The sequence below is a fragment of the Harpegnathos saltator genome, unplaced genomic scaffold, assembly GCF_003227715.2.
Source record: "Harpegnathos saltator strain DR-91 unplaced genomic scaffold, Hsal_v8.6 scaffold188, whole genome shotgun sequence".
Lineage (NCBI taxonomy): Eukaryota > Metazoa > Arthropoda > Insecta > Hymenoptera > Formicidae > Harpegnathos > Harpegnathos saltator.
Window position 1 is genome coordinate 985,590 of NW_020229970.1, and position 20,154 is coordinate 1,005,743.

General features: G+C 41.1%; 1 protein-coding gene across 3 annotated transcripts in view; it reads left to right on the forward strand.

Annotated features, from left to right (window-relative positions):
- The window catches only part of LOC105185791 (uncharacterized), a 49,591-nt gene extending 44,071 nt beyond the window's left edge, over nucleotides 1-5,520 (forward strand). For all 3 annotated transcript variants that reach the window (XM_025297755.1, XM_025297753.1, XM_025297754.1), the window contains exons 3-4: nucleotides 5,011-5,244; nucleotides 5,335-5,520. In XM_025297755.1, coding sequence (XP_025153540.1) covers nucleotides 5,011-5,244; nucleotides 5,335-5,469 — 369 coding nt within the window. In that variant the 3' untranslated portion in view covers nucleotides 5,470-5,520. The remainder of the gene's footprint in view (nucleotides 1-5,010; nucleotides 5,245-5,334) is intronic.
- The last annotated feature ends 14,634 nt before the right edge of the window (nucleotides 5,521-20,154 follow it).

Consider the following 20,154-nt stretch of genomic DNA (forward strand, 5'->3'; position numbering starts at 1 on the left):
TATTTGAAACCCTATAACTTTTGTTTGAAATATTTCTGTCTGCCGTTCTTACAAGGGGAGGGTTTGTAACACGGTAAAGGGATCGGAACGAGACTTATATGCGTGGGTAGTACTTGTCTACTAGTAAAACGCGGTAAAAGGATAGAGGCCAATGCGCCTCAGTTTTCGAGAAAAACGGCATCGAAAAAAAACGCGCCGTTAGTGTACCAGTTCGTAAGCATGTTGACCGTCGAGCTGGCGTGGCGAAGCAAGCGCGGCACTGGAGTGCCGAGCTGCCGGCCCGAGTTCGATTCTAGCATGTCGTTTTTTTTTCTTAACCCTGTAAAGTTAAAAATGAATAAAAACATAAAGAAATAATAAATGTGCATTGCCCAAATAAATATTTGCGTAAACTATGTTTGCATGGGAAAAAACTGAAATGTCTATTACAGAAATTATCTATTACAGAAATAATCTATTATTAAATTCTTATATATATTAATAGCCATGGAAATATTTGGAAAAAATATTAAGTCGCTGATTACATAGGAATACTGTCTAAATAAAAAAAAACACATTATATTTCCTATTATTTAATTGTGGACCTAAATATAAACATACAAAAGAATTAGTGGTTACATGGTACCTATGTATAACATTAGATATTTTCTTCATCATCTGTATCGTTACCGTGTTTAGCTCGTACACAACTTTTTGGATGATATTCATCATAAAAACATTTGAAACAGAAGCATATGGCACACTAAGCACATTTTATGAAAGAAATCTCTTTACAGGCGCAGTTTTGCTTTGTTATTTTGACTGGAAAGCAGATATCGTTCAGGTTTGAAAATATTGTTCGTGTTTCTAATAATTTTGCAGCGTACCAAGCATATTTCAACATATTTTCGAAGCAAGGAACGCTCAATTGGTGCTGCACTATAGAATGGATTTTTATAGCATCTTCACGAGATGCTATTTCCCTCTGTTCTCTTAATAAATTTGGAGCATTTTGCAACCTTTTATCAAGTTTTTAACTTGATGATAAAAATAAACGTCGCAAGGTTGACAAAACGGGGTGCATTTACCAGGAATTACTTTGAGGATGCATGTTGCATCTCCATCGTCATTCCCGAAAATTTCATCGTGCAATGAAGCATCAGTTTGTCCCCCCCAAGAATCAATTATTAAAAGAAAATTATTATCTTTAACATACGGTTTCAATGTTGTTTCTAAATAATTCTTATACGACTCTTTAGTAAGTTTACCCGATTTAGAACAAGTCACGACAACGTTCCCAAATTCTGCTGTTAATCTGTTAACCGTTTGTGTTATTATGCGACCAAATTTGTTTGCTGACTCTTGCAGACATATATAGACAAGTGGGAGCAACTTCCCTGATGCAGTTATACTATATTGCGCCGTGTATGAATGCGTAATTTTATTCAAATTGTGTTTCTTTACCAACACTGTCTTCGTTCCTTTAAATTCAAGTGATCTATTGTATGTCGTTTGGTAATTGCACCCTGTTTGGTCAGTATTTATAACAAAATCCAAATCGAACTTAGGAATAATTCGTCTAGTTTGTGTCTGGAATCTTTGTGCTGACTCTACAGTTTCTTCCAGAGTAGCGACGTCCCTTCGGTTAATATATTTGGTAATTTTGCGCTGCCTAATCCTATGTTTCCGCTTAAAAAATTTCACCTACGAATCACTAGCTTCAGAGGAAAACGTGTCGGACTGGAAAGGAGCAGCAGCTACTAATGCCCACTGTTTTAAGGTTCTTGTTGTTACCTGCAAATATTTATAGCATTTACAAATGTATTATGTTATATATACATGTGACATTCCATTTGACAATGCATTTGTCTTTTTTTACCTGCTCGTAACAGCTTCTTGCTTCTTTGAAACGTTCGAAAGTTTCAGAATTGATTGTTTCTAATTTATCCACTCTTGTTCCTTCACTTATCACGTCTTTCTTTCACAGAATCAAGGAATCTTTCCTCTTCAAACGACCTCCACCCATTTTTTGAAGAGTTTTTAAATTTCAATATGGATGTGCTTCAATAAGAGCAACGATTTTTGCTTTGTATTCTAAAGGAATATAATCTTTAGGAACCTGTACAGCATCACTTGGATCGTACGTCTCATCTGTCGTTGGATCGTCTGTGCACTATCAAAACATAAAATATAATTTGTAGCGTCTTGCAGTTTTTACATTATTACAGTGATATCATAATAATATTAAAATGTCTGACAAAATGCATCACAGTAATATTATAGTGATATACTACAGTAATATTACTATAGTGATAATATATCATAGGAATATTGTCATAGTGATATATCACAATAATATTATTGTAATATTGTAAAGTTATAGAATACTCTTACGGAAAAGAACACTCAAATTTAAGTGTACATTTGAGAGTAAATTGGGATAATTAAGTGTAAACACTCAATATTTGAATGTTTCTTTCATAAGAGTTAATTTTATATTAGTTAATCTCATATTAGATTTGAAATGTCATTGTTGAAATGTTATATTTGTTAATCATTTTTACTTCCTGAAGATGTAAGCAATTCAGTTTTCTGTGATGTATTCACATCTTTTAGTTCGGACTTTTCTGCCTTTATTCTAAAATTTTACAACTGCTATATTTTTAAAACTAAATTAAAAACTAAAACTAAAAACATTTTAGAAAAAAATGTTTTAGACAAAAGTTGTATAGTTTCAAGGGGGACATAGAATAACTATATCATTTTGTTTATAGATGATGCCACTTTCGAAATATTCACTGATTATTACTTTTCTTAAATGGAAACCCCATCTTTTTATTATCTTCTTTTTCTATTAATTCAATTAATTTGGACAATTTTTATCTGAAACATTTTTTATTTACCTAATATTTTTTGAAATATTTAAGGAAAACTTGGTAACTTTTTCAATATTTAACTTACGATATTTCGCTAACTATTTGTTGAAAGAAAAAATAGTGGTAGATGTTTTTACTCTATTTATTCTTTTTTGTTTGAAACGTTTCTTAATATCTTTTATATTTTTCGAGATTTCGAGATTTTTGCCTGACTCATTTAAAATGAGATGCCCTATATTATCCCCGAAATATTTTATTTATACTCCAATGCGATGTATAACGTTAAAGTAGCAAGTGACATTAAATGACGTTTCAATGAACGTTTCTAATGTCCATAAGACATAACAAAAACGTCATTTGACATCATCTTGCTACTTGAGATGAGATATATTGCAATACAATATTACAATAATCTTTTAATGTTACGTATAAATGTAATATATTATTCATTATTATTGTAATTTCAACATCAAATATAAACGTAATATATCAGGTGTAGTAAAAAGAAATCCATTATTTTTCCAATTGATGACTTTAGTTGTCTGTATCTCGCATTGTATAAGTCCGATTGGGTTCCACTAGATGGCGTTAGAAAGATGAGATTTCGTACTAAAAAAACTTTTCTGACAGTTTTGTGATTAGTTGACTCAGTTTTATTTGAGCGCGCGTCAAAAATGGACACTAGCAAAGAGAAAATACGCTATATTTTACAGTTTTTTTTCAATAAAGGCGAAAACGCAAGCCAGGCGGCTGAAAATGTGAATAGTGTTTATGGTCCTGATACTTTAACAGCCAATCACGCGCAATTTTGGTTTCGTCGATTCCGTTCCGGTAATTTCGATGTCAAAGATGCACCACGCACTGGAAGGCCAATTGTTGAAAATATCGATAAAATCATGGACATTGTCGAGTCCGACCGTCATGTAAGCACTGTTTCGATTGCCCAAGAGCTAAAGATTGCACAAAAAACCGTTTGGAACCATTTGAATAAGGCTGGATACATAAAGAAGCTCGATGTATGGGTGCCATACGAGTTAACGAAAAAAAACCTCATGGACCGAATTTCCATCTGCGAATCGCTGCTGAATCGCAACAAAATCGATCCATTTCTGAAGCGGTTGGTCACTGGTGATGAAAAGTGGATCACTTACGACAACGTCAAGCGAAAACGGTTGTAGTCGAATCGCGGTGAGCCGGCGGAAACGGTGGCCAAGCCAGGATTGACGGCCAGGAAGGTTTTGCTGTGTTTGGTGGGATTGGCAGGGAATTATCTACTATGAGCTGCTCCCCTACGGCAAAACTCTTAACTCGGAACTATACTGTCAACAATTGGACCGTCTGAAGGAAGCAATCGCCCAGAAGCGGCCAGCTTTGGCCAATAGGAGAGGAATTGTGTTCCATCAGGACAACGCCAGGCCACACACACATCGATAGTGACTCGCCAGAAGCTCCGGGAGCTTGGTTGAGAGGTTCTTATGCATCCACCTTATAGTCCGGACCTGGCACCAAGTGATTACCATCTGTTCCTGTCCATGACGAACAATTTTGCTGGTGAAAAATTCGCTTCAAGAGAGGCTTGTGAAAATCGACTGTCTCAATTTTTTGCCAATAGGGACGAGGGCTTCTATGAGAGAGACATAATGAAATTACCTTCAAAATGGCAACAAGTTATCGAACAAAACGGCGCATATTTAATCTAAATCGGATCATTTTAACTATGGTTAAAATAATTAAAGCCTTCAATTTCATGCAAAAATAATGGATTTCTTTTTACTACACCTGATATTAGTAATATTTCTGTAATATTGTATTATAATATGTAATATTAATGATATATTGCAATCTAACTATGATATTTTTGTAATATTACGTGCTATGTCGGAACGAATGGTCTACTTATATTTTTATAAAAACTAGAATTCGAGTTTCTTCTTTAATTGTTTCATTATAAATAGTTTAATTAAACCATTAGTTATAAAGTTTTATTAAATTATTTCTTTAAACTATGTAAGCAGTTAAATTTTACTTGCATTTTTTTCAAGGATTAGAGAAAGAGGACGAGTAAATCATAACTAATATTTTTATAATAAACCTTAAAATTATTTTATATTAAATTTTACATGTGATATATTTTATGCAAGATTTTTTTTTATAGGATAACACTGCAGAGTACATTTTTTACAAACGACCTAACGTACTAGGACCTAAATTATGTAATTACAATAAAATAGCATTAAATTCAGATATTTCTAAGTTGCTTATGAATATTTTATCAGAATCTATGGGTGTAGTAGGAGTTGTTAAGAAAATCAGGCAGTTATTTATTGTTGGACAAACTCGAATACATATTGATCAAGTTGATGGTTTAGGCAATTTCATAGAACTTGAGGTTTGTAATTTTTATTTCAAAAGTTTTATTAAAAAGTTCTATTGGCAAAATTTATAAATTTTAATAATGTTATATGTATTAATTTCCCAGGTAATGTTGCAAGAAAATCAAGATATTGAAACTGGACAAAAAATCGCCGATGAGCTTATGCAAGCACTCTCTATAACAAAAGATGATTTAATCGCCGAGGCCTACATAGATTTGCTTAACAAAACAAATGTATAAATAGAATATTTGTACTTTCTACTCAAAAAATGGAATTGTATATTTAAATGATGTGCGTTTATGACATTTCAAAATCCTTTTGTGGTTAAGTTAGTACCACATTACTTAACTTCCATACAGAATTAGAGCGCGATATATCAATTAGTTTGTTCGTGGCAGCTATTTATATCAGTCGACTTCAAGTACCATCTGCAATTTTTATGATGCCAAATATTATGGAGTAAAGAGTTTGCCTTAAATTTTGTGTTTTCAATGAAACTTGTGCTGGCGCGCTGAAAATGCTGCAAAAAGCATATGAGGATAACTGTATTCAAAAACATAAATAGTATACCAGGTGTGTCGGTAATTCCTTTCCAGTTTTTTCGCTAAAGAAAACACGTTATTTACAATGGATAGTTAAAATATATTTATTCAAAGTATTGGCCATTTGATTCTATACATTTTGCCCATCTCTCAGGCAATTTATGGATGCCATTCCAAAAGAACTGTTTCTCCTTTGAGCTAAACCATTCATCGAGCCATTTTTTAACTTCTTCGAAATCGGCGAAGTACTGCTCTGCAAGCGCGTGCCCCATCGATGCGAAAAGGTGATAGTTGGATGGAGCCAGGTCTGGAGAGTACGGCGGGTGCGATAAAACTTCCCATCCAAGTGATTTCAACACTTCTTTGACTGGTTTTGCTGTATGAGACGGCGCGTTGTCATGCTGCAAAATCACCTTATCATGTCTTTGAGCGTATTGTGGACGTTTTTCGATCAATGCGCAGTTCAAATTGATCATTTGTTGTTGGTAGCGATCAGTATTAACTGTTTCTCCAGGTTTCAACAGTTCATAATATACGACACCAACCTGGTCCCACCAGACACAGAGCATGGTCTTGCGACCAAAGCGATTTGGCCTTGCAGTCGATGGGCCGCCTTCGCCAGGTGATAACCATGATTTTTTTCGCTTGGGATTTTCGAAATAAATCCATTTTTCATCACCCGTTACTATTCGATGCAGAAATGACTTCCTTTCATACCTTTGAAGCAGCATTTCACTGACGATTTTTCGATTTTCCAATTGCCTGTCATTCAATTCATGTGGCACCCATCTTCCCATCTTTTGGATCTTTCCCATCGCTTGTAATCGTTCACAAATTGCTACTCGGCTCACATTCAACTTTTCTGCCAATTGTTTTTGAGTTTGTGTTGGGTCTTCATCCAATAACTCCTGCAATTCCGCATCTTCAAACGTTTTCGGCCTACCAGGACGTTTTTTGTCTTGAACGTTGAAATCACCACATTTGAATTGTCGAAACCACATTTCACATGTTCATATGGTTGGAGCATGCTCACCGTAAGTCTCTACCAGCAAACGATGACTTTCAGCGGCTTTTTTCTTTTGATTAAACAAGAATGCGTGCCGCAAATGCACGTTTTCAGGCACAAAACTCGACATTTTCAAAAAATTATTAATCTATAACGCTGTTATTTTGGCGGAACGTAACTTGTGTAGTTTTGAGGTTAATGTCAGTAGAATAAAATGACATATGCATCAAATCATAACATTGCATACTTATGGCTAGTGACATCTGTTACAAAAACCGGAAAGTAATTACCGACATACCTGGTACACAGTATTCGAAACGAAAACTGCTCTCAGTCCATATGATAAGCGATATATTGTGTCTGACTCGATAAATATATTACCATAGGGATATTATAGTATACCATTATAATGTTTATTTGTATTATTAGCTATTTTACAATTAAGTATATCATCAAATGTTTTAATAAAACTGTATTCATTTTTTTTACAATACATTATCCTTTTGTATCCATGAATTATACGAATTGTCGAATCCCAACCATTTTACATATATCTTGTCACCTTGCCTGCGCAACACCTTTTCTACTAATTATATATCTGGATTAGCGACACTATGTATTGGGTGAGTGCAAAAGTTCGTGCGGAGTTTCAATAGATGGAGTTATAAGCGTCGTAAAGTGTTGTCATTAATACTTCCATCTACATATTATATAACGTTGGAAAGGTGACGTCTTCAGCTGTTATTAAAAAAAAATCATTTGTTTTCATACAAACTGCTTCGAGAAATATCGCTTTAAAAATGAGTATCGATAAGGTGCATTTACGGTATGTTATGCTTTACGAGTTTCGGAAGGGAATAAACGTTGCCGCAGCCGTAAAAAACATTCAGGATGTTTATCAGGATGAAGCACCAGCTAAACGAACTGTGGAAAAATGGTTTGCTAAATTTCGGCGCGGAGAATTTAACCTTGAAGACGAGCCACGCTCTGGTCGACCTTCTGACATTGATGACGATGTTTTGCGTACTTTAGTGCTCAATAATCCGCGAATTTCAACAGAAGAAGTTGCTACAGCACTAAACGTTGACCGATCAACCGCTTTTCGGCGTTTAAAAAAGATGGGATTCGATTTGAAGCTCGATATATGGGTGCCCCATTTGCTGACCGAGAAGAACAAAATCAAGCGAATTTCTGCAGCCGTTTCTTTACTCGGGCGGCTCAATAACGAGTCGTTTTTGGATCGACTAGTGACGGGCGATGAGAAATGGGTCCTCTACAACAATGTTCAGCTCAAACGGACATGGAAACAATCAGGTGAGCATGGTGACGCAATGCCAAAGGCCAGTTTGCACCCGATGAAGGTGATGCTCTCTGTTTGGTGGGATTGCAAGGGCATAATCTATTTCGAGCTTCTCCCCGCTGGCGAAACGATTGATTCGGACAAGTACTGTTGCCAATTAACCAATCTGAATCGAGAAATAAAAGAGAAACATCCGATTTTGTCAAATCGCAAGGGAGTCGTCTTTCATCACGACAACACGAGACCACACGTTTCGAAAAAGACGCTGCGCAAACTGAAGAGCCTGAAATGGGATGTCTTAACGCATCCACCGTATTCTCCTGATATCGCACCATCTGACTATCACTTGTTCCGGTCATTGCAAAATTATTTAAATGGAAAAAACTTTGACTCTTTGGAGGCCTTAAAAAACGGCGTCTCTTCGTTCTTCGAATCTAAACCGCGCAGTTTTTATGATCGAGGCATCCGTATGCTGCCAGAACGTTGGGAAAAGATTATAGAAAACGATGGAGAATATATCATTGATTGAATAAATATTTTTGTTTGCCTAATCACTGTGTGACTTTTACTCACAAACTCCGCACGAACTTTTGCACTCACCCAATAGTTCGTGTTCGTAGAATCCTCCAGTGATAGGTCTTCCGCGCGAGTCTGCGAGTAAGTAAGTTACAGGATTAGTTGTCTGCACTTTGACGATTTTAAACACTTCGGTTGTCCAATTCGGTGTATAGCCTTTTTCAAAGATAATTTTGAATTTGCTGACACGTACCAGATCACCCACTTTGAATTTCGCAGGCGCTGTGATCTTTATGTTACTGTAGACTGTGTTTAAAAGCTTCTTAGTAATCGCAGGAGTTACATTGATAGGATGTATGCCGATAGTTCGATGTTTTTGCGTGTTGTATTCAACGACGAGGCGCGGTAACGAGTCGATCCATTTGTAAGTTCCGTTAAACGTAAATATTTTCCACATGTCGTTCTTTAACATGCGGTTGAATCGTTCCACAACAGATGCCTTCATTACTGAATAAGTCTAATAATGATTGACACCGTGTTTCTTCACAAGACTCTGCAACTCTGTATTGTAAAACTCCTTTCCCTGATCAGTTTGCAAGTTCTTCGGACATCTTCCATTCTCTTGAATTATCTTTGCGAATGCCTTAGCTACCTCCTTTCCGCTTTTGCTCTTTAACGGCACAGCCCATGCGTACTTGCTCAGTATATCGATAATGGTGAGTGTATGTAGTGGTAGCCTCCATTGAATCGCAAGTAAGGACGCATTTCCATCACATCAGCCTGCCAAAAATCATTGTATCTATGCACTATGACGCGTCTACGAGGAAAATTTCGTCTCTCTGGAGCGTGTAATTCTTTCACTATTTGTTGTTTTTCGGAATGTTTCTGCTCATCATTTTTCTTCGTTACTCACCGAGTCGTTTACCCATTATGCGTGAGGCTTTGTCGCTTTACACCAACAGAAACAGCTAAAATAGTATCGATGAGTTGCTTCCCTGAACTTTTCTTCTTTTTGTTAAATTTTGACGATTGTTTCACCATTGCAACTCATGATGATCCGTCTCCTGCTTATGTCGATACTATATGTCAATTTAACTGTAATATTCTACTTTTATATTTTCCGCGATTTCCTTATCTCTAAACCTGTCCAGTCTAAAATTCGTTCTATGTTCTCATGAATGCTGTTTATGCTCTGTATGTTTTTGTTCCAGTAGTCTTCCAGCCATTCCTTCAATTTTTTAACATTCTCATCAGCATATTGCTTCGTCTCAACGTTACTTTCATGCAGTAGAAGCTTCACAGAATTTATATTCTCATCTATATACTGCTTCTTCTCAACGTTACTCTCATGCAGTAGAAGTTTTATAGATTTTATATTCTCATCCACATAATTTTTGTGCGCAACCTCATTGAAGGCTTTCGGCCACGGTACATGATGTATCGCGTGCAGTGTTGCATCAAAACCTTGTCGTGGAGGGAATGTAGACGTAGTTCCTCTGACTCTTCCCACTTCGGTCCGAGCGGTAGGCACCCCGCAGGGGTTTTAGTCGGTAGGAGTCCGGCATAACCCCCGACCCCCCCAAAGGGTCGGGGGTATCCATGATGAATTTCCCCTGCGTGACCAAAAAGAAGTGTTGCGTTAAAATCTTTATCATCGGCGGTTAGACAAAGGGCATTTTCATGTACACATCGTTTGGTTGCAACGTTGTTCAAATGATTTCTCACACCTGCAACACATTCTTCCACGTATCGTTTGGTTGCAACGTCACTGTCGGCTTCAGGTTGCGCTACAGATTTTATCTTGCGCGACTTTGTATCGAAAACTGGCAGCGTTTAAACAAAGAGCATTTTCATGTATGGAATTTTCAACGTGTTCATTCCATTGATGCGCTCGATCAGTTTTCGCACCATTGCTCTCTCGCGACACTCCAAACTTATGCATCGACATTTCGGAGCAAACTGTACCGACTGACAGACTCATGACAATGCTACGCTGCTTAATTTATGAGACCAGCTTCGCGGAGTTCTTCGATAATTGATAAAATCGCATTGTTGCCAGCTTGGTGCGAAGCGTCAAGCAATCGCAAACGATCCACCAGCTCGTTGGGATTATCCCAATGCACGTAATCGATAATACTGTCATTTAAGGTCATCATAGCTTGCGATGCGTATAAACCTTTTCCTCCCACTTTATTGCTCGACACATGTGATACTAGGGGCGCGATTATATGTTTATATTTGTGTCCCTTGTTACCGAGTATAGGATTTTGCGGGAGGTACCCGCGTCTGTGAGTATTCGTCGCCAATAGTATACTTTTGTATTTTTGCATCTCAGCTTCGGTGTACACAGAATCGTCGGGGATTCTTTTGAATATTATCTCGTAAAGACCGGGTGTCCTAATGTATCCTGTTTCGTCTATGATTATCGTCTGTGTCCACATCGATACGTTTATCACCGAGCATCGCTCCATCGTTACTAAGACGTACGCCGTAAACATAATCTATGGTGTTATGTTTTTCACTACTTAGCACAGCCCTCATATATTTTTGACCCAACGAACCAAAATGATCATGTAAAGTTTGTTGCCTTTTGAACGTTCGCAACTGACGTCTAACGAATGTCACTACCGGTTATCGGGGGTTTCGAAAACATTCTCATCATCATCATCAATGGATAGATTGCGGATCGGTGTAACATTCCATGTATTTTCTCATATTGTAGAGCTTCTATCGATGTAGGAACTATCAAAGGATCATTTAATAGTTTCCGTTTCGGTGTAGTCAATGCGACTGGTGAAAATTTTGCCCTACGTTTTATTTCTTTTTCGGGCTTTAATATTACACTCTTTGTTTCGACGCTTGTACTCATCGATGGTGTCTCAGTTTTAACATTAACGTTACCTTCCACATTAGCGCTGCTTCCCACGATTTGCCTGAGAGGTTCAATAATAGGTTTCAAGTGTCTCTCCAATGCGGCATTTTCCACCATTCTACCGGTTTTCAAAACGCGATACTTCTTGCGGATCGTTTCGCTCGTTTTCGCAATTTCTTCCGCTATCTTTTCACGATCCTTGATCTTCACGCTACTATTCATCATTGATATGTTTGTTTCATAGACGTTGAGGTTACAATAACGATTGTGCATCTCACAGCATAGCAAAATCGTTAAATCCTTCCCTGTATCGTCCGTTGGTCATTGAGCTGTCCTTATCAATCACTATGAAACCATATTTATCCTTCCAACATTTGCAACACAATGCACTGAAATCCTCATGTGATATGTCAGTATTCACATGATCGTTGTACATATGTTTCAAATTGGTACCATCCTGTTTAAAGAGAATCAGAAGATTTGCATTGTCCCGTAAAAGATGCTTGGGTATTTTTGCGTATGTCTGACAGAGATAGAAACAGTTAACGTTCGAATGACGACCCATTGCAAAGTATTCTCTTATCGTATCTTGTTTGTCACATGCAACATCATCAAAGATAAAAATGGAATTTTTTAGCGCTTCGGTCGTTGGAATCACATCGCTGTTATTGGAGAATGTAAAGTATCCAATTTCATCTATAGGTGTCAGCAGATATTCCAAGTAGCGATATTTAGGTTGTTGCAACGATTTCGAGTACACGTACAAATTTTCGAAACGTAGACCGTGCAGACTTTCCAGCAAGCTGATGAGAATGTTCGTCTTGCCGTAATTCGAGGGCCGCATATAATGCCGCGTATGGTGTTCGGAAGCATGTTTCCATGGCTGCGCGCCTCTTGCTCAAGCATTGATTGCGTTCTATTGTTGAAATTTGTCACACATATCGACGTCGGTTGCTTCACGAACCGCATGTTTCCCCCGTGAGTCGCAAAATTGATTTCGTTAACGGATCGTTGCGATTTAATTTAAATGCGACATTGATTTAACTATATATACTATAAGCGCGTCGATCTTGGAAACATCCAGTTTAGAAAATTGCTCCTGCTGGATGTTGCTCCTGCTGATAAATATTCATGATATTCGAGAGCTAACCTCCGAACAACTGAAATACATACCGAAGATTGTTCTATTACGAGAATTTGCAAAGTATATTGATGATTTGCAGGACAAACTCCCTGAACATTTAAGAGTCGATCCAGAGGTTCAGCAGTATCGTCGGTGTTTAGAACATTACAATCGTCCGTTGCAGCGAACGCATATTGACGGCTCGGCACTGCTGATCAAGGACTGTAGTGAATGTCATTGACGAAAGTCAAAGTCGGCGGCGGTCTGTTAAATCGCGCGATAAATGCACTTCCTATCGAACTGCACATTCCCGGATATCAATTTTGTAGTCCTGGAACTCGCTTGGCAAAACGATTGGCCAGAGGCGATCAAGGTATTAATTCATTGGACGCGACGTGTCGTGAGCATGATATAGCCTATTCGCGCAGCAACAATCTCACTGATCGGCACGCGGCGGATGAGATTCTAGCTGTGAAAACGCTGAAACGCATAATTTCGAAAGATTTAACTCTAGGCGAGACAGCTGCTGCTGCAGCCGTTTGGGCTGCTATGAAAGCCAAAACGAAAATCGGCATGGGCATGGGCATGGAGAAAAAGAAGTCCAAGAAAGAAATCCGAAAACGAGCACTTCCAATAACAAAACGAGGTAGTATTTTACCAATTCTACCATTACTGGAGGTTCTCGGTTCACTAGTCGGTGAAGCGGCGGGTGTCGCAAAAGCGCTGAATAATGGCAAAGCCGCGCAACGCCAGCTGGAAGAATTAAAACGTCATCATCGCGCTATGGAAGGTCGCGGAATCTATCTTGCTCCGTACAAGCGCGGGCTAGGCGCTGTAGGAAAAAAAACGTTAAAGAGACGCTAAAATTACCCATGGGTGCAATGACTAATGTACAGTTGGAAAGACTAGCGAGGCGTATGCGTATATCTTTCTTTCGAGCTGTTTTCATGCATGATGCCTTACCGATAGATGGAGTACGTCAAAACGAGAGCGGTATTGTAAATTTAGACAATACAGAGGGACCAGGTACTCATTAGGTGGTGTATGCGAAAAGGGGAAATCGCGCAGTATATTTTGACAGTTTTGGTAATCTTTGACTACCCAAGGAATTGATTCGATATCTTGAGAGGGATTCAGTGAAAATTGTGTACAATCGCACGTCTTATCGACATTGCAACCAGAGCATTTGCGGACAATTGTGCTTACAGTTTCTCCAAACAGTAGAGGATCAATTTAAATGATGATGATATTCTACTAACAGCAGTCAGTATTCGTTCGGCAGTTTGCAAACATGTCGCTAACGCTTAACTGGCAGCAGTAGCACCCTTACAGTGAGTTACTTTCCCTTAATACATGAACAACATTTCTCTCCCGAACGTGTCGAAGAATATTTCACCATGGATGTGCTGACTTTTGTGGATCTACAAGGGTACATGGTTGGAAAGAGATTTGTTGTAAAAGAAGCGGCGATACTGAAAAATGGAACTATTCTTTCATATTACATCTTCACGAGTCCGATGCTATGACATCTGCTCACAAGATCAGACAAATCGAGAGCCTACTAATTAACGGCTAATCATCATGGATCATGACGGGAAGATGGAACCATCAAATACTGCAGAGCTGAACATTTGATTACTACAGCTGTGGTGGATGATATGTATAGCAAGCTTGCAGATGTCGCATCCCAACTTGTGTATGTAAAGGGGCATGAGAAGCGGGAATGGTTGTTACACCTTCTGGATGACAATGTGAGAAGCAACGTGATCATTAGGACCGTGGGCACCGATTACGATGACATGCCTTCTCTGCAAAAATTGAATAATACTTTTCGATATAATAATCATATGAAAAATTGTGCCTTGCAGAATGTACTAAACATTTTCAATTGGTGGTCTTGGAGAGAATCGTACGACGCTTAATAAAACATTATTTCAAATGTACAGATGTTTCTTCCAGGTGGCACCCCAGAAGACGGAAGCCGTGTTCTTTCACGACGGAAGTCGAGGGGCGCCGCCGAAGACACGGGTCCTAGTCGATGGCGTTCACATCCGCGTTGGGCCGACGATAAAATATCTCGGCCTGACGTTGGACAGCCGTTGGGGCTTCGGGCCTCATTTCAGGCTCCTGGCCTCCAGGGTGCGCAGAGCAGGGCTGGCAGTCGCCAGTCTCCTGCGCAACCATGGGGGCCCGCGATGGAGGGCTCGCCGTCTGTACGTCAGCGCGGTCCTCTCGATCACCCTGTACGGGGCGCCAATATGGGCGACTCAGCTGCAGGCGTCCAGAGTTGGGATCGCCCGTATGCGGACCGCCCTGAGGCCCCTGTACATAAGGGAGGTCAGAGGATTCCGGACGCTGTCGTACATGGCGGCGACCACTTTGACCGGGTCCCCCCCCCCGTGGAGCTCATCGCTGAGGAGCGATCCATCCTCTATTGAGGATGAAGGAGCTCCGCGAGGCGGGGGAACTATCGGCCAGGGACCTGCGGGGCCTGAAGTCCCAGGCCAGTGCCCGGACCCTGGAGATGTGGGGCGACGTTTTGTCGGACCCACGGCGGTTCGGGCGCATAACGGCCGAGGCTGTTCGCCCCTGCCTGCCACAGATGGCGGGCAGGAGGGGATGTGGAATGACCTTCCATCTGGTGCAGGTGCTGACGGGCCATGGGTGTTTTGGCAAGTGCCTGCACCGGATCGGTAAGGAGCCCACCTCCCAGTGCCACCATTGCCCCGTGGCATGGACACGGTGCACCACACTCTGGCCGCTTGTCCGGCCTGGGGAGTGGAGCGCCGTGTCCTGGCCGGGGCAGTGGGGTGTCGGGAGATCTCGCTCCCGCGCATGGTTCAGGCCATGTGCGGGAGCGAGGGGGTATGGGAAGCGGCGGTCTCCTTCTGCAAAGACGTTTTTTCCCAGAAGACCGCCGAGTGGGAGCGTCGACCGGGGACCCGTCGCCCTAGACGGCGTAGCGGTCGGCGTTCTCCGGGGGGGGGTCTAGGTAGCAGGCCCGAGATGACATCGGCCGAGGAGGACGAGGGACCTCTGGACAGAGGGCTAGATCCTCCTCGGCCGCCTCGGGCCCGCCTCCGGACACGGGGGGAATCCGGGGGGTCCCGATAGGGTGGGTCTGCGAAAGGACCCGACCCAGAGTGGATCCCCCTGGTCTTCCCCGTGCATCGGACAGGTAGGGACAGGGGGGAGCGGAACACCCAGTTGGGGCTGGACCCACTCCCCCAAAATCCTCCCCTCTCTGATTAGCAGGGGGGAGATAAGGAGGGAGGGTGGATGTCCCCTCTCTCCTAGGTGACACCAGAAGGCCAACCGGCAGGACAAACCCGCCGGAGACCGCGCCCTGGATTCCCTTGGTGGAACAGGGCGCGGTACACGGTGGCGTGGGGCTCCCTAAGAGCTCTGGGGCCGAGGGGTTGGAAAAGGAATACGGGAGCAGTTCCCCTGACTCCCCACCCAACGGCCCGACAGGTAGACATCCCGCAGGGGTTTTAGTCAGTAGGAGTCTGACATAACCCTCGGCTCCCCCAAGGGCCGAGGGTATCCATGATGGATTTCCCCTGCGTGACCAAAAAAAAAAAGATGTTTCTTCCAACACGCTTATCCCCTTTCACTTCTTAGGATTTTATATGATAATTGTGTTTGATAAAAATACAGTTCTTTATTTGCGGTATAATGATTATTAGACATTCGCGAGACGTTCGATACACGTTCGAGACACGTTCGATAGTAATCGCGGGGCCCAGGTTCGATAGTAATCGCGAGGCCCAGGTTTAACCCTACCTACATCCCGGCACGTTTCTCTCTCTGGACATGTGCATGACGTCAGGGTCACCATCTTACCCGTAAACGTGACGTCTACTAGCAATAGGCGACGGTGGTCTAGGAGGTTGGAGCATTCTCGATAGTAGCCGCAGGATCCAGGTTCGAGTCGAACAACACCTGGCTCGTTTTTCTCTGGACATGTGAGTGACGTCACGGCCGCCATCGCTTACCCGTAAACGTGACGTCTACTAGCAATAGGAGGCAGTAGTCTAGGAGGTTGGAGCGTTCGATAGCAGTCGCAGAACCCAGGTTCGAGTCTAGCAACAAACCGGCCCGTTTTTCTCTGGATATATGCATGACGTCACGGCCGCCATCTTACCCGTAAACGTGACGTCTACTAGCAATAGGCGAGCAATGGTCTTAGAAGGTTCGAGCGTTCAGATAACAACCGCGGGGCCCAGGTTCGAGCCTACCTTCTAGGTGCGCAACTAAGTTTCCGAGTTTTACACATGGATGGCGCTAACGATACATGTAGTCGACATACATGTCTGAAGTTGTGTTTTTTTATAGCTTGGACATCTGTTAACAATAACCAGTCGTAATACCAACACATATCGCAACGCAAAAATATTTTTTCTAACAACGAAGATGTCGAGTTTTGTGCCAAATAAACAGCATTTGCGGGAAGCTCTGCTTTTCTACTTTAACTTGAAAAAAAGTGCAGCTAAAGCACGTCGTTTGCTTGAGGAGGCCTACGGCGAACATGCACCATCGAAAACTACCTGTGAAGATTGGTTTAAACGCTTCAGAAGTGGCGATTTCGACACTGAGGATAAGGAGCGCTCCAGAAGACCAAAAACAATTGAGGACGCCAATCTGTAAGCGTTATTAGATGAAGATGATACGCAAACACAAGATCAACTTGCGGCGGCATTAAACATGATTCGCTAAGGTATTTCTATACGTTTACATACCATGGGAAAAATTCGAAAGGAAGGAAAATGGGTGCCGCATGAGTTAACTGAGAGACAGATGGAAAATCGAAGAGCCACTTCCGAAATTTTGCCTTTGCGACATGAAAGAAAGAGTTTCCTGCATCGAATTGTTACTGGCGATGAGAAATGGATATATTTCGAGAATCCCAAACGCAAAAATTCGTGGCTTTCACCTGGCGAAGCATCAACATCGACGGCACGTCCAAATCGCTTCGGAAAGAAGGTAATGCTCTGCGTTTGGTGGGACCAGAAAGAAATCGTGTACTATGAGCTGCTGAAACCGGGCGAAACTGTCAATGGGCATCGCTACCAACAACAATTGATCAATTTGTACCATGCATTGCTCGAAAAACGTGTCTCAGAATGGGACACGAGACACGAACGAGTGATATTGCAGCGCGACAACGCTCCGTGCCATCGCACTTCCATCGTCCAGGACACTATCAAAACGCTGAAATGGGATCTGCGACTGCACCCTCCGTATTCGTCAGACCTGGCCCCTTCCGATTATCACTTGGTCCGATCGATGGCGCATGGCTTGGCTGGACAACACTTGGCCAATTTCAAAGAAGTGCAAAATTGGTTGGATGAATGGTTTCGGCCCAAAGACGCATCATTTTATCGTCGCGGTATTCATGTATTGCCAGAGAGATGGCAAAAATGTGTAGCTAGCAAGGGACGATACTTTGAATAAACCATCTTTTGTATTTCTCTTGAAATTTTCCATTTTTCATTGATCAAAAAAACCCGGAAACTTAGTTGCGCACCTAGTACATCCCGGCACATTTTTCTCTAGACATGTGCGTGACGTCACGATCGCCCGCCATCTTGCCCATAGAATCAAACAATTCTGGGGAGGAAGGAGGGGTTATCAATAATCAATAGGGAGAGGGTATCAATAAAGAGAGGAGGGTATTAATTAAAATATTTCATTAATAAAGTCAGGTTTGAAAATATTTTATTAAAAAGGTCAGGTTTGGAAATATTAGGTGTACAAATGAATAATCCAATTTTTTCAGCTACATTCAGAGTTTATTTTAAAAGAAAGTGAATTAAATTGTTCAATCAAAGTATTCGCCGTTGCTTTCTATAACTTTAAGCCATCTTTCAGGCAGCTGATGAATTCCATCTCGGAAAAATGTTACGTCTTTAGACACGATAAAGTCGTCAAGCCATATCCGGATCTCATCCACTGATTGGAAGTGCATATCGGACAAGGCGTGTTGCATCGACTGGAACAATTGATAATCGGATGAAGCAATGTCTGGTGAATACGCCGGGTGTTGCAAGACGTCCCAGCCAAGACTCATTATGGTGTCTTTCGTATTGGAAGCAATGTATGACCTGGCGTTGTCATGCAACAATTTCACTGGACGTTCTCTTTTGCCAGTATACGGGCGTTTTCGTTCCAATTCTTGACTCAAGCAGATTAATTAACGTTGGTAGCAGTCCGCAGTAACTGTTTCACCCGGTTCCAACAACTCATAATAAAGCATGCCCTTGATATCCCACCAAATGCAGAGAAGAACCTTCTTTCCGAAGCAATTGTGTTTTGCGACTGATTTTGATGATTCGCCGGGATTTACCCATGACTTCCTGCGTTTCGGATTGTCATAGAATATCCATTTCTCATCGCCCGTAACGATTTTCCACAAGAAAGACTTTCGACGCTGCTTATTGAGAAGAGAAAGACACGCTGCCACTCGTTGATTTTTGTTGGTTTCAGTGAGATCATCCGGAACCCATTTTCCTTCTTTCTGGATCTTTCCCATCTCATGTAGGCGTTCGGAAATCGTTTGCTGCGTTACTCTCAACTGTTTTGCAAGCTCTTTTTGTATTTGTGCCGAATTCTCAGCGAGCAGTTGTTCCAAATCATCATTATCGCACTTCGGAGGGCTTCCAGGGCGTTGTCGATTAGACTGAAATTTTTTAAACCGCTTTTAAACCGCTTAAACCAAAATGCGCACATATCGTACGATACAACACCTTCGCCGAGAAAGGAACTAATCGATTCGCACGCTCTTTTCGCATTTTTTTCCTTGTTGGAATTCGTAAAGAATGCAGTGTCGGATATGCACCTTATCTGTTGCCATTTTCGACTGTACTGAACTGAATACTTTTGGAGGTTATGTTGGACCTTCCGCCAAACTATGTTCTTTTTAATAGCTATATGTCAACATTGCATAATCACAAAAGAGCGGGAAAATCTATTCAATTTAAAATTGATTTCATAACTGCTTAAAATAATTTGGATTATTCATTTGTACACCTAATATTTCATTAAAAAAGTCAGGTTTGAAAATATTTCATTAAAAAGGTCAGGCTTTTGAAATTTAATTAAAAAGTGACTTAGAACCCGCCTTATTTAACTACTCGTACTTCCAGTGCGACGTAAACTTGGCAGAAGGAAGTCGGTGTCCTATTCGCAATAGTTTCCCATTCTTTTTCTCGGATGACTTGGATTACTCCGCTTTATCAAAATAAATTCCTGCCAAAGCAAGAATATTCATTATACGAAAGCGTTTTCAATTCCTTTTTCTCGGATGACTTGGATTACTCCGCTTTATCAAAATAAATTCCTGCCAAAGCATGAATATTCATTATACGAAAACGTTTTCAATTCCGTGCAGCCAGTGCGACGTAAACTTGGCAGAAGGAAGTCGATGCCCTCCGCTCTCTACGCGCTCGTTGGCTCACATGTTTTAATTAATAACTCGGTAACTATTGTCAATTTGACAGTATGGTACATGACTTTTCTTCTCGACTACAACCAATCTATCTCCAACTTTCGTCTGCATGATC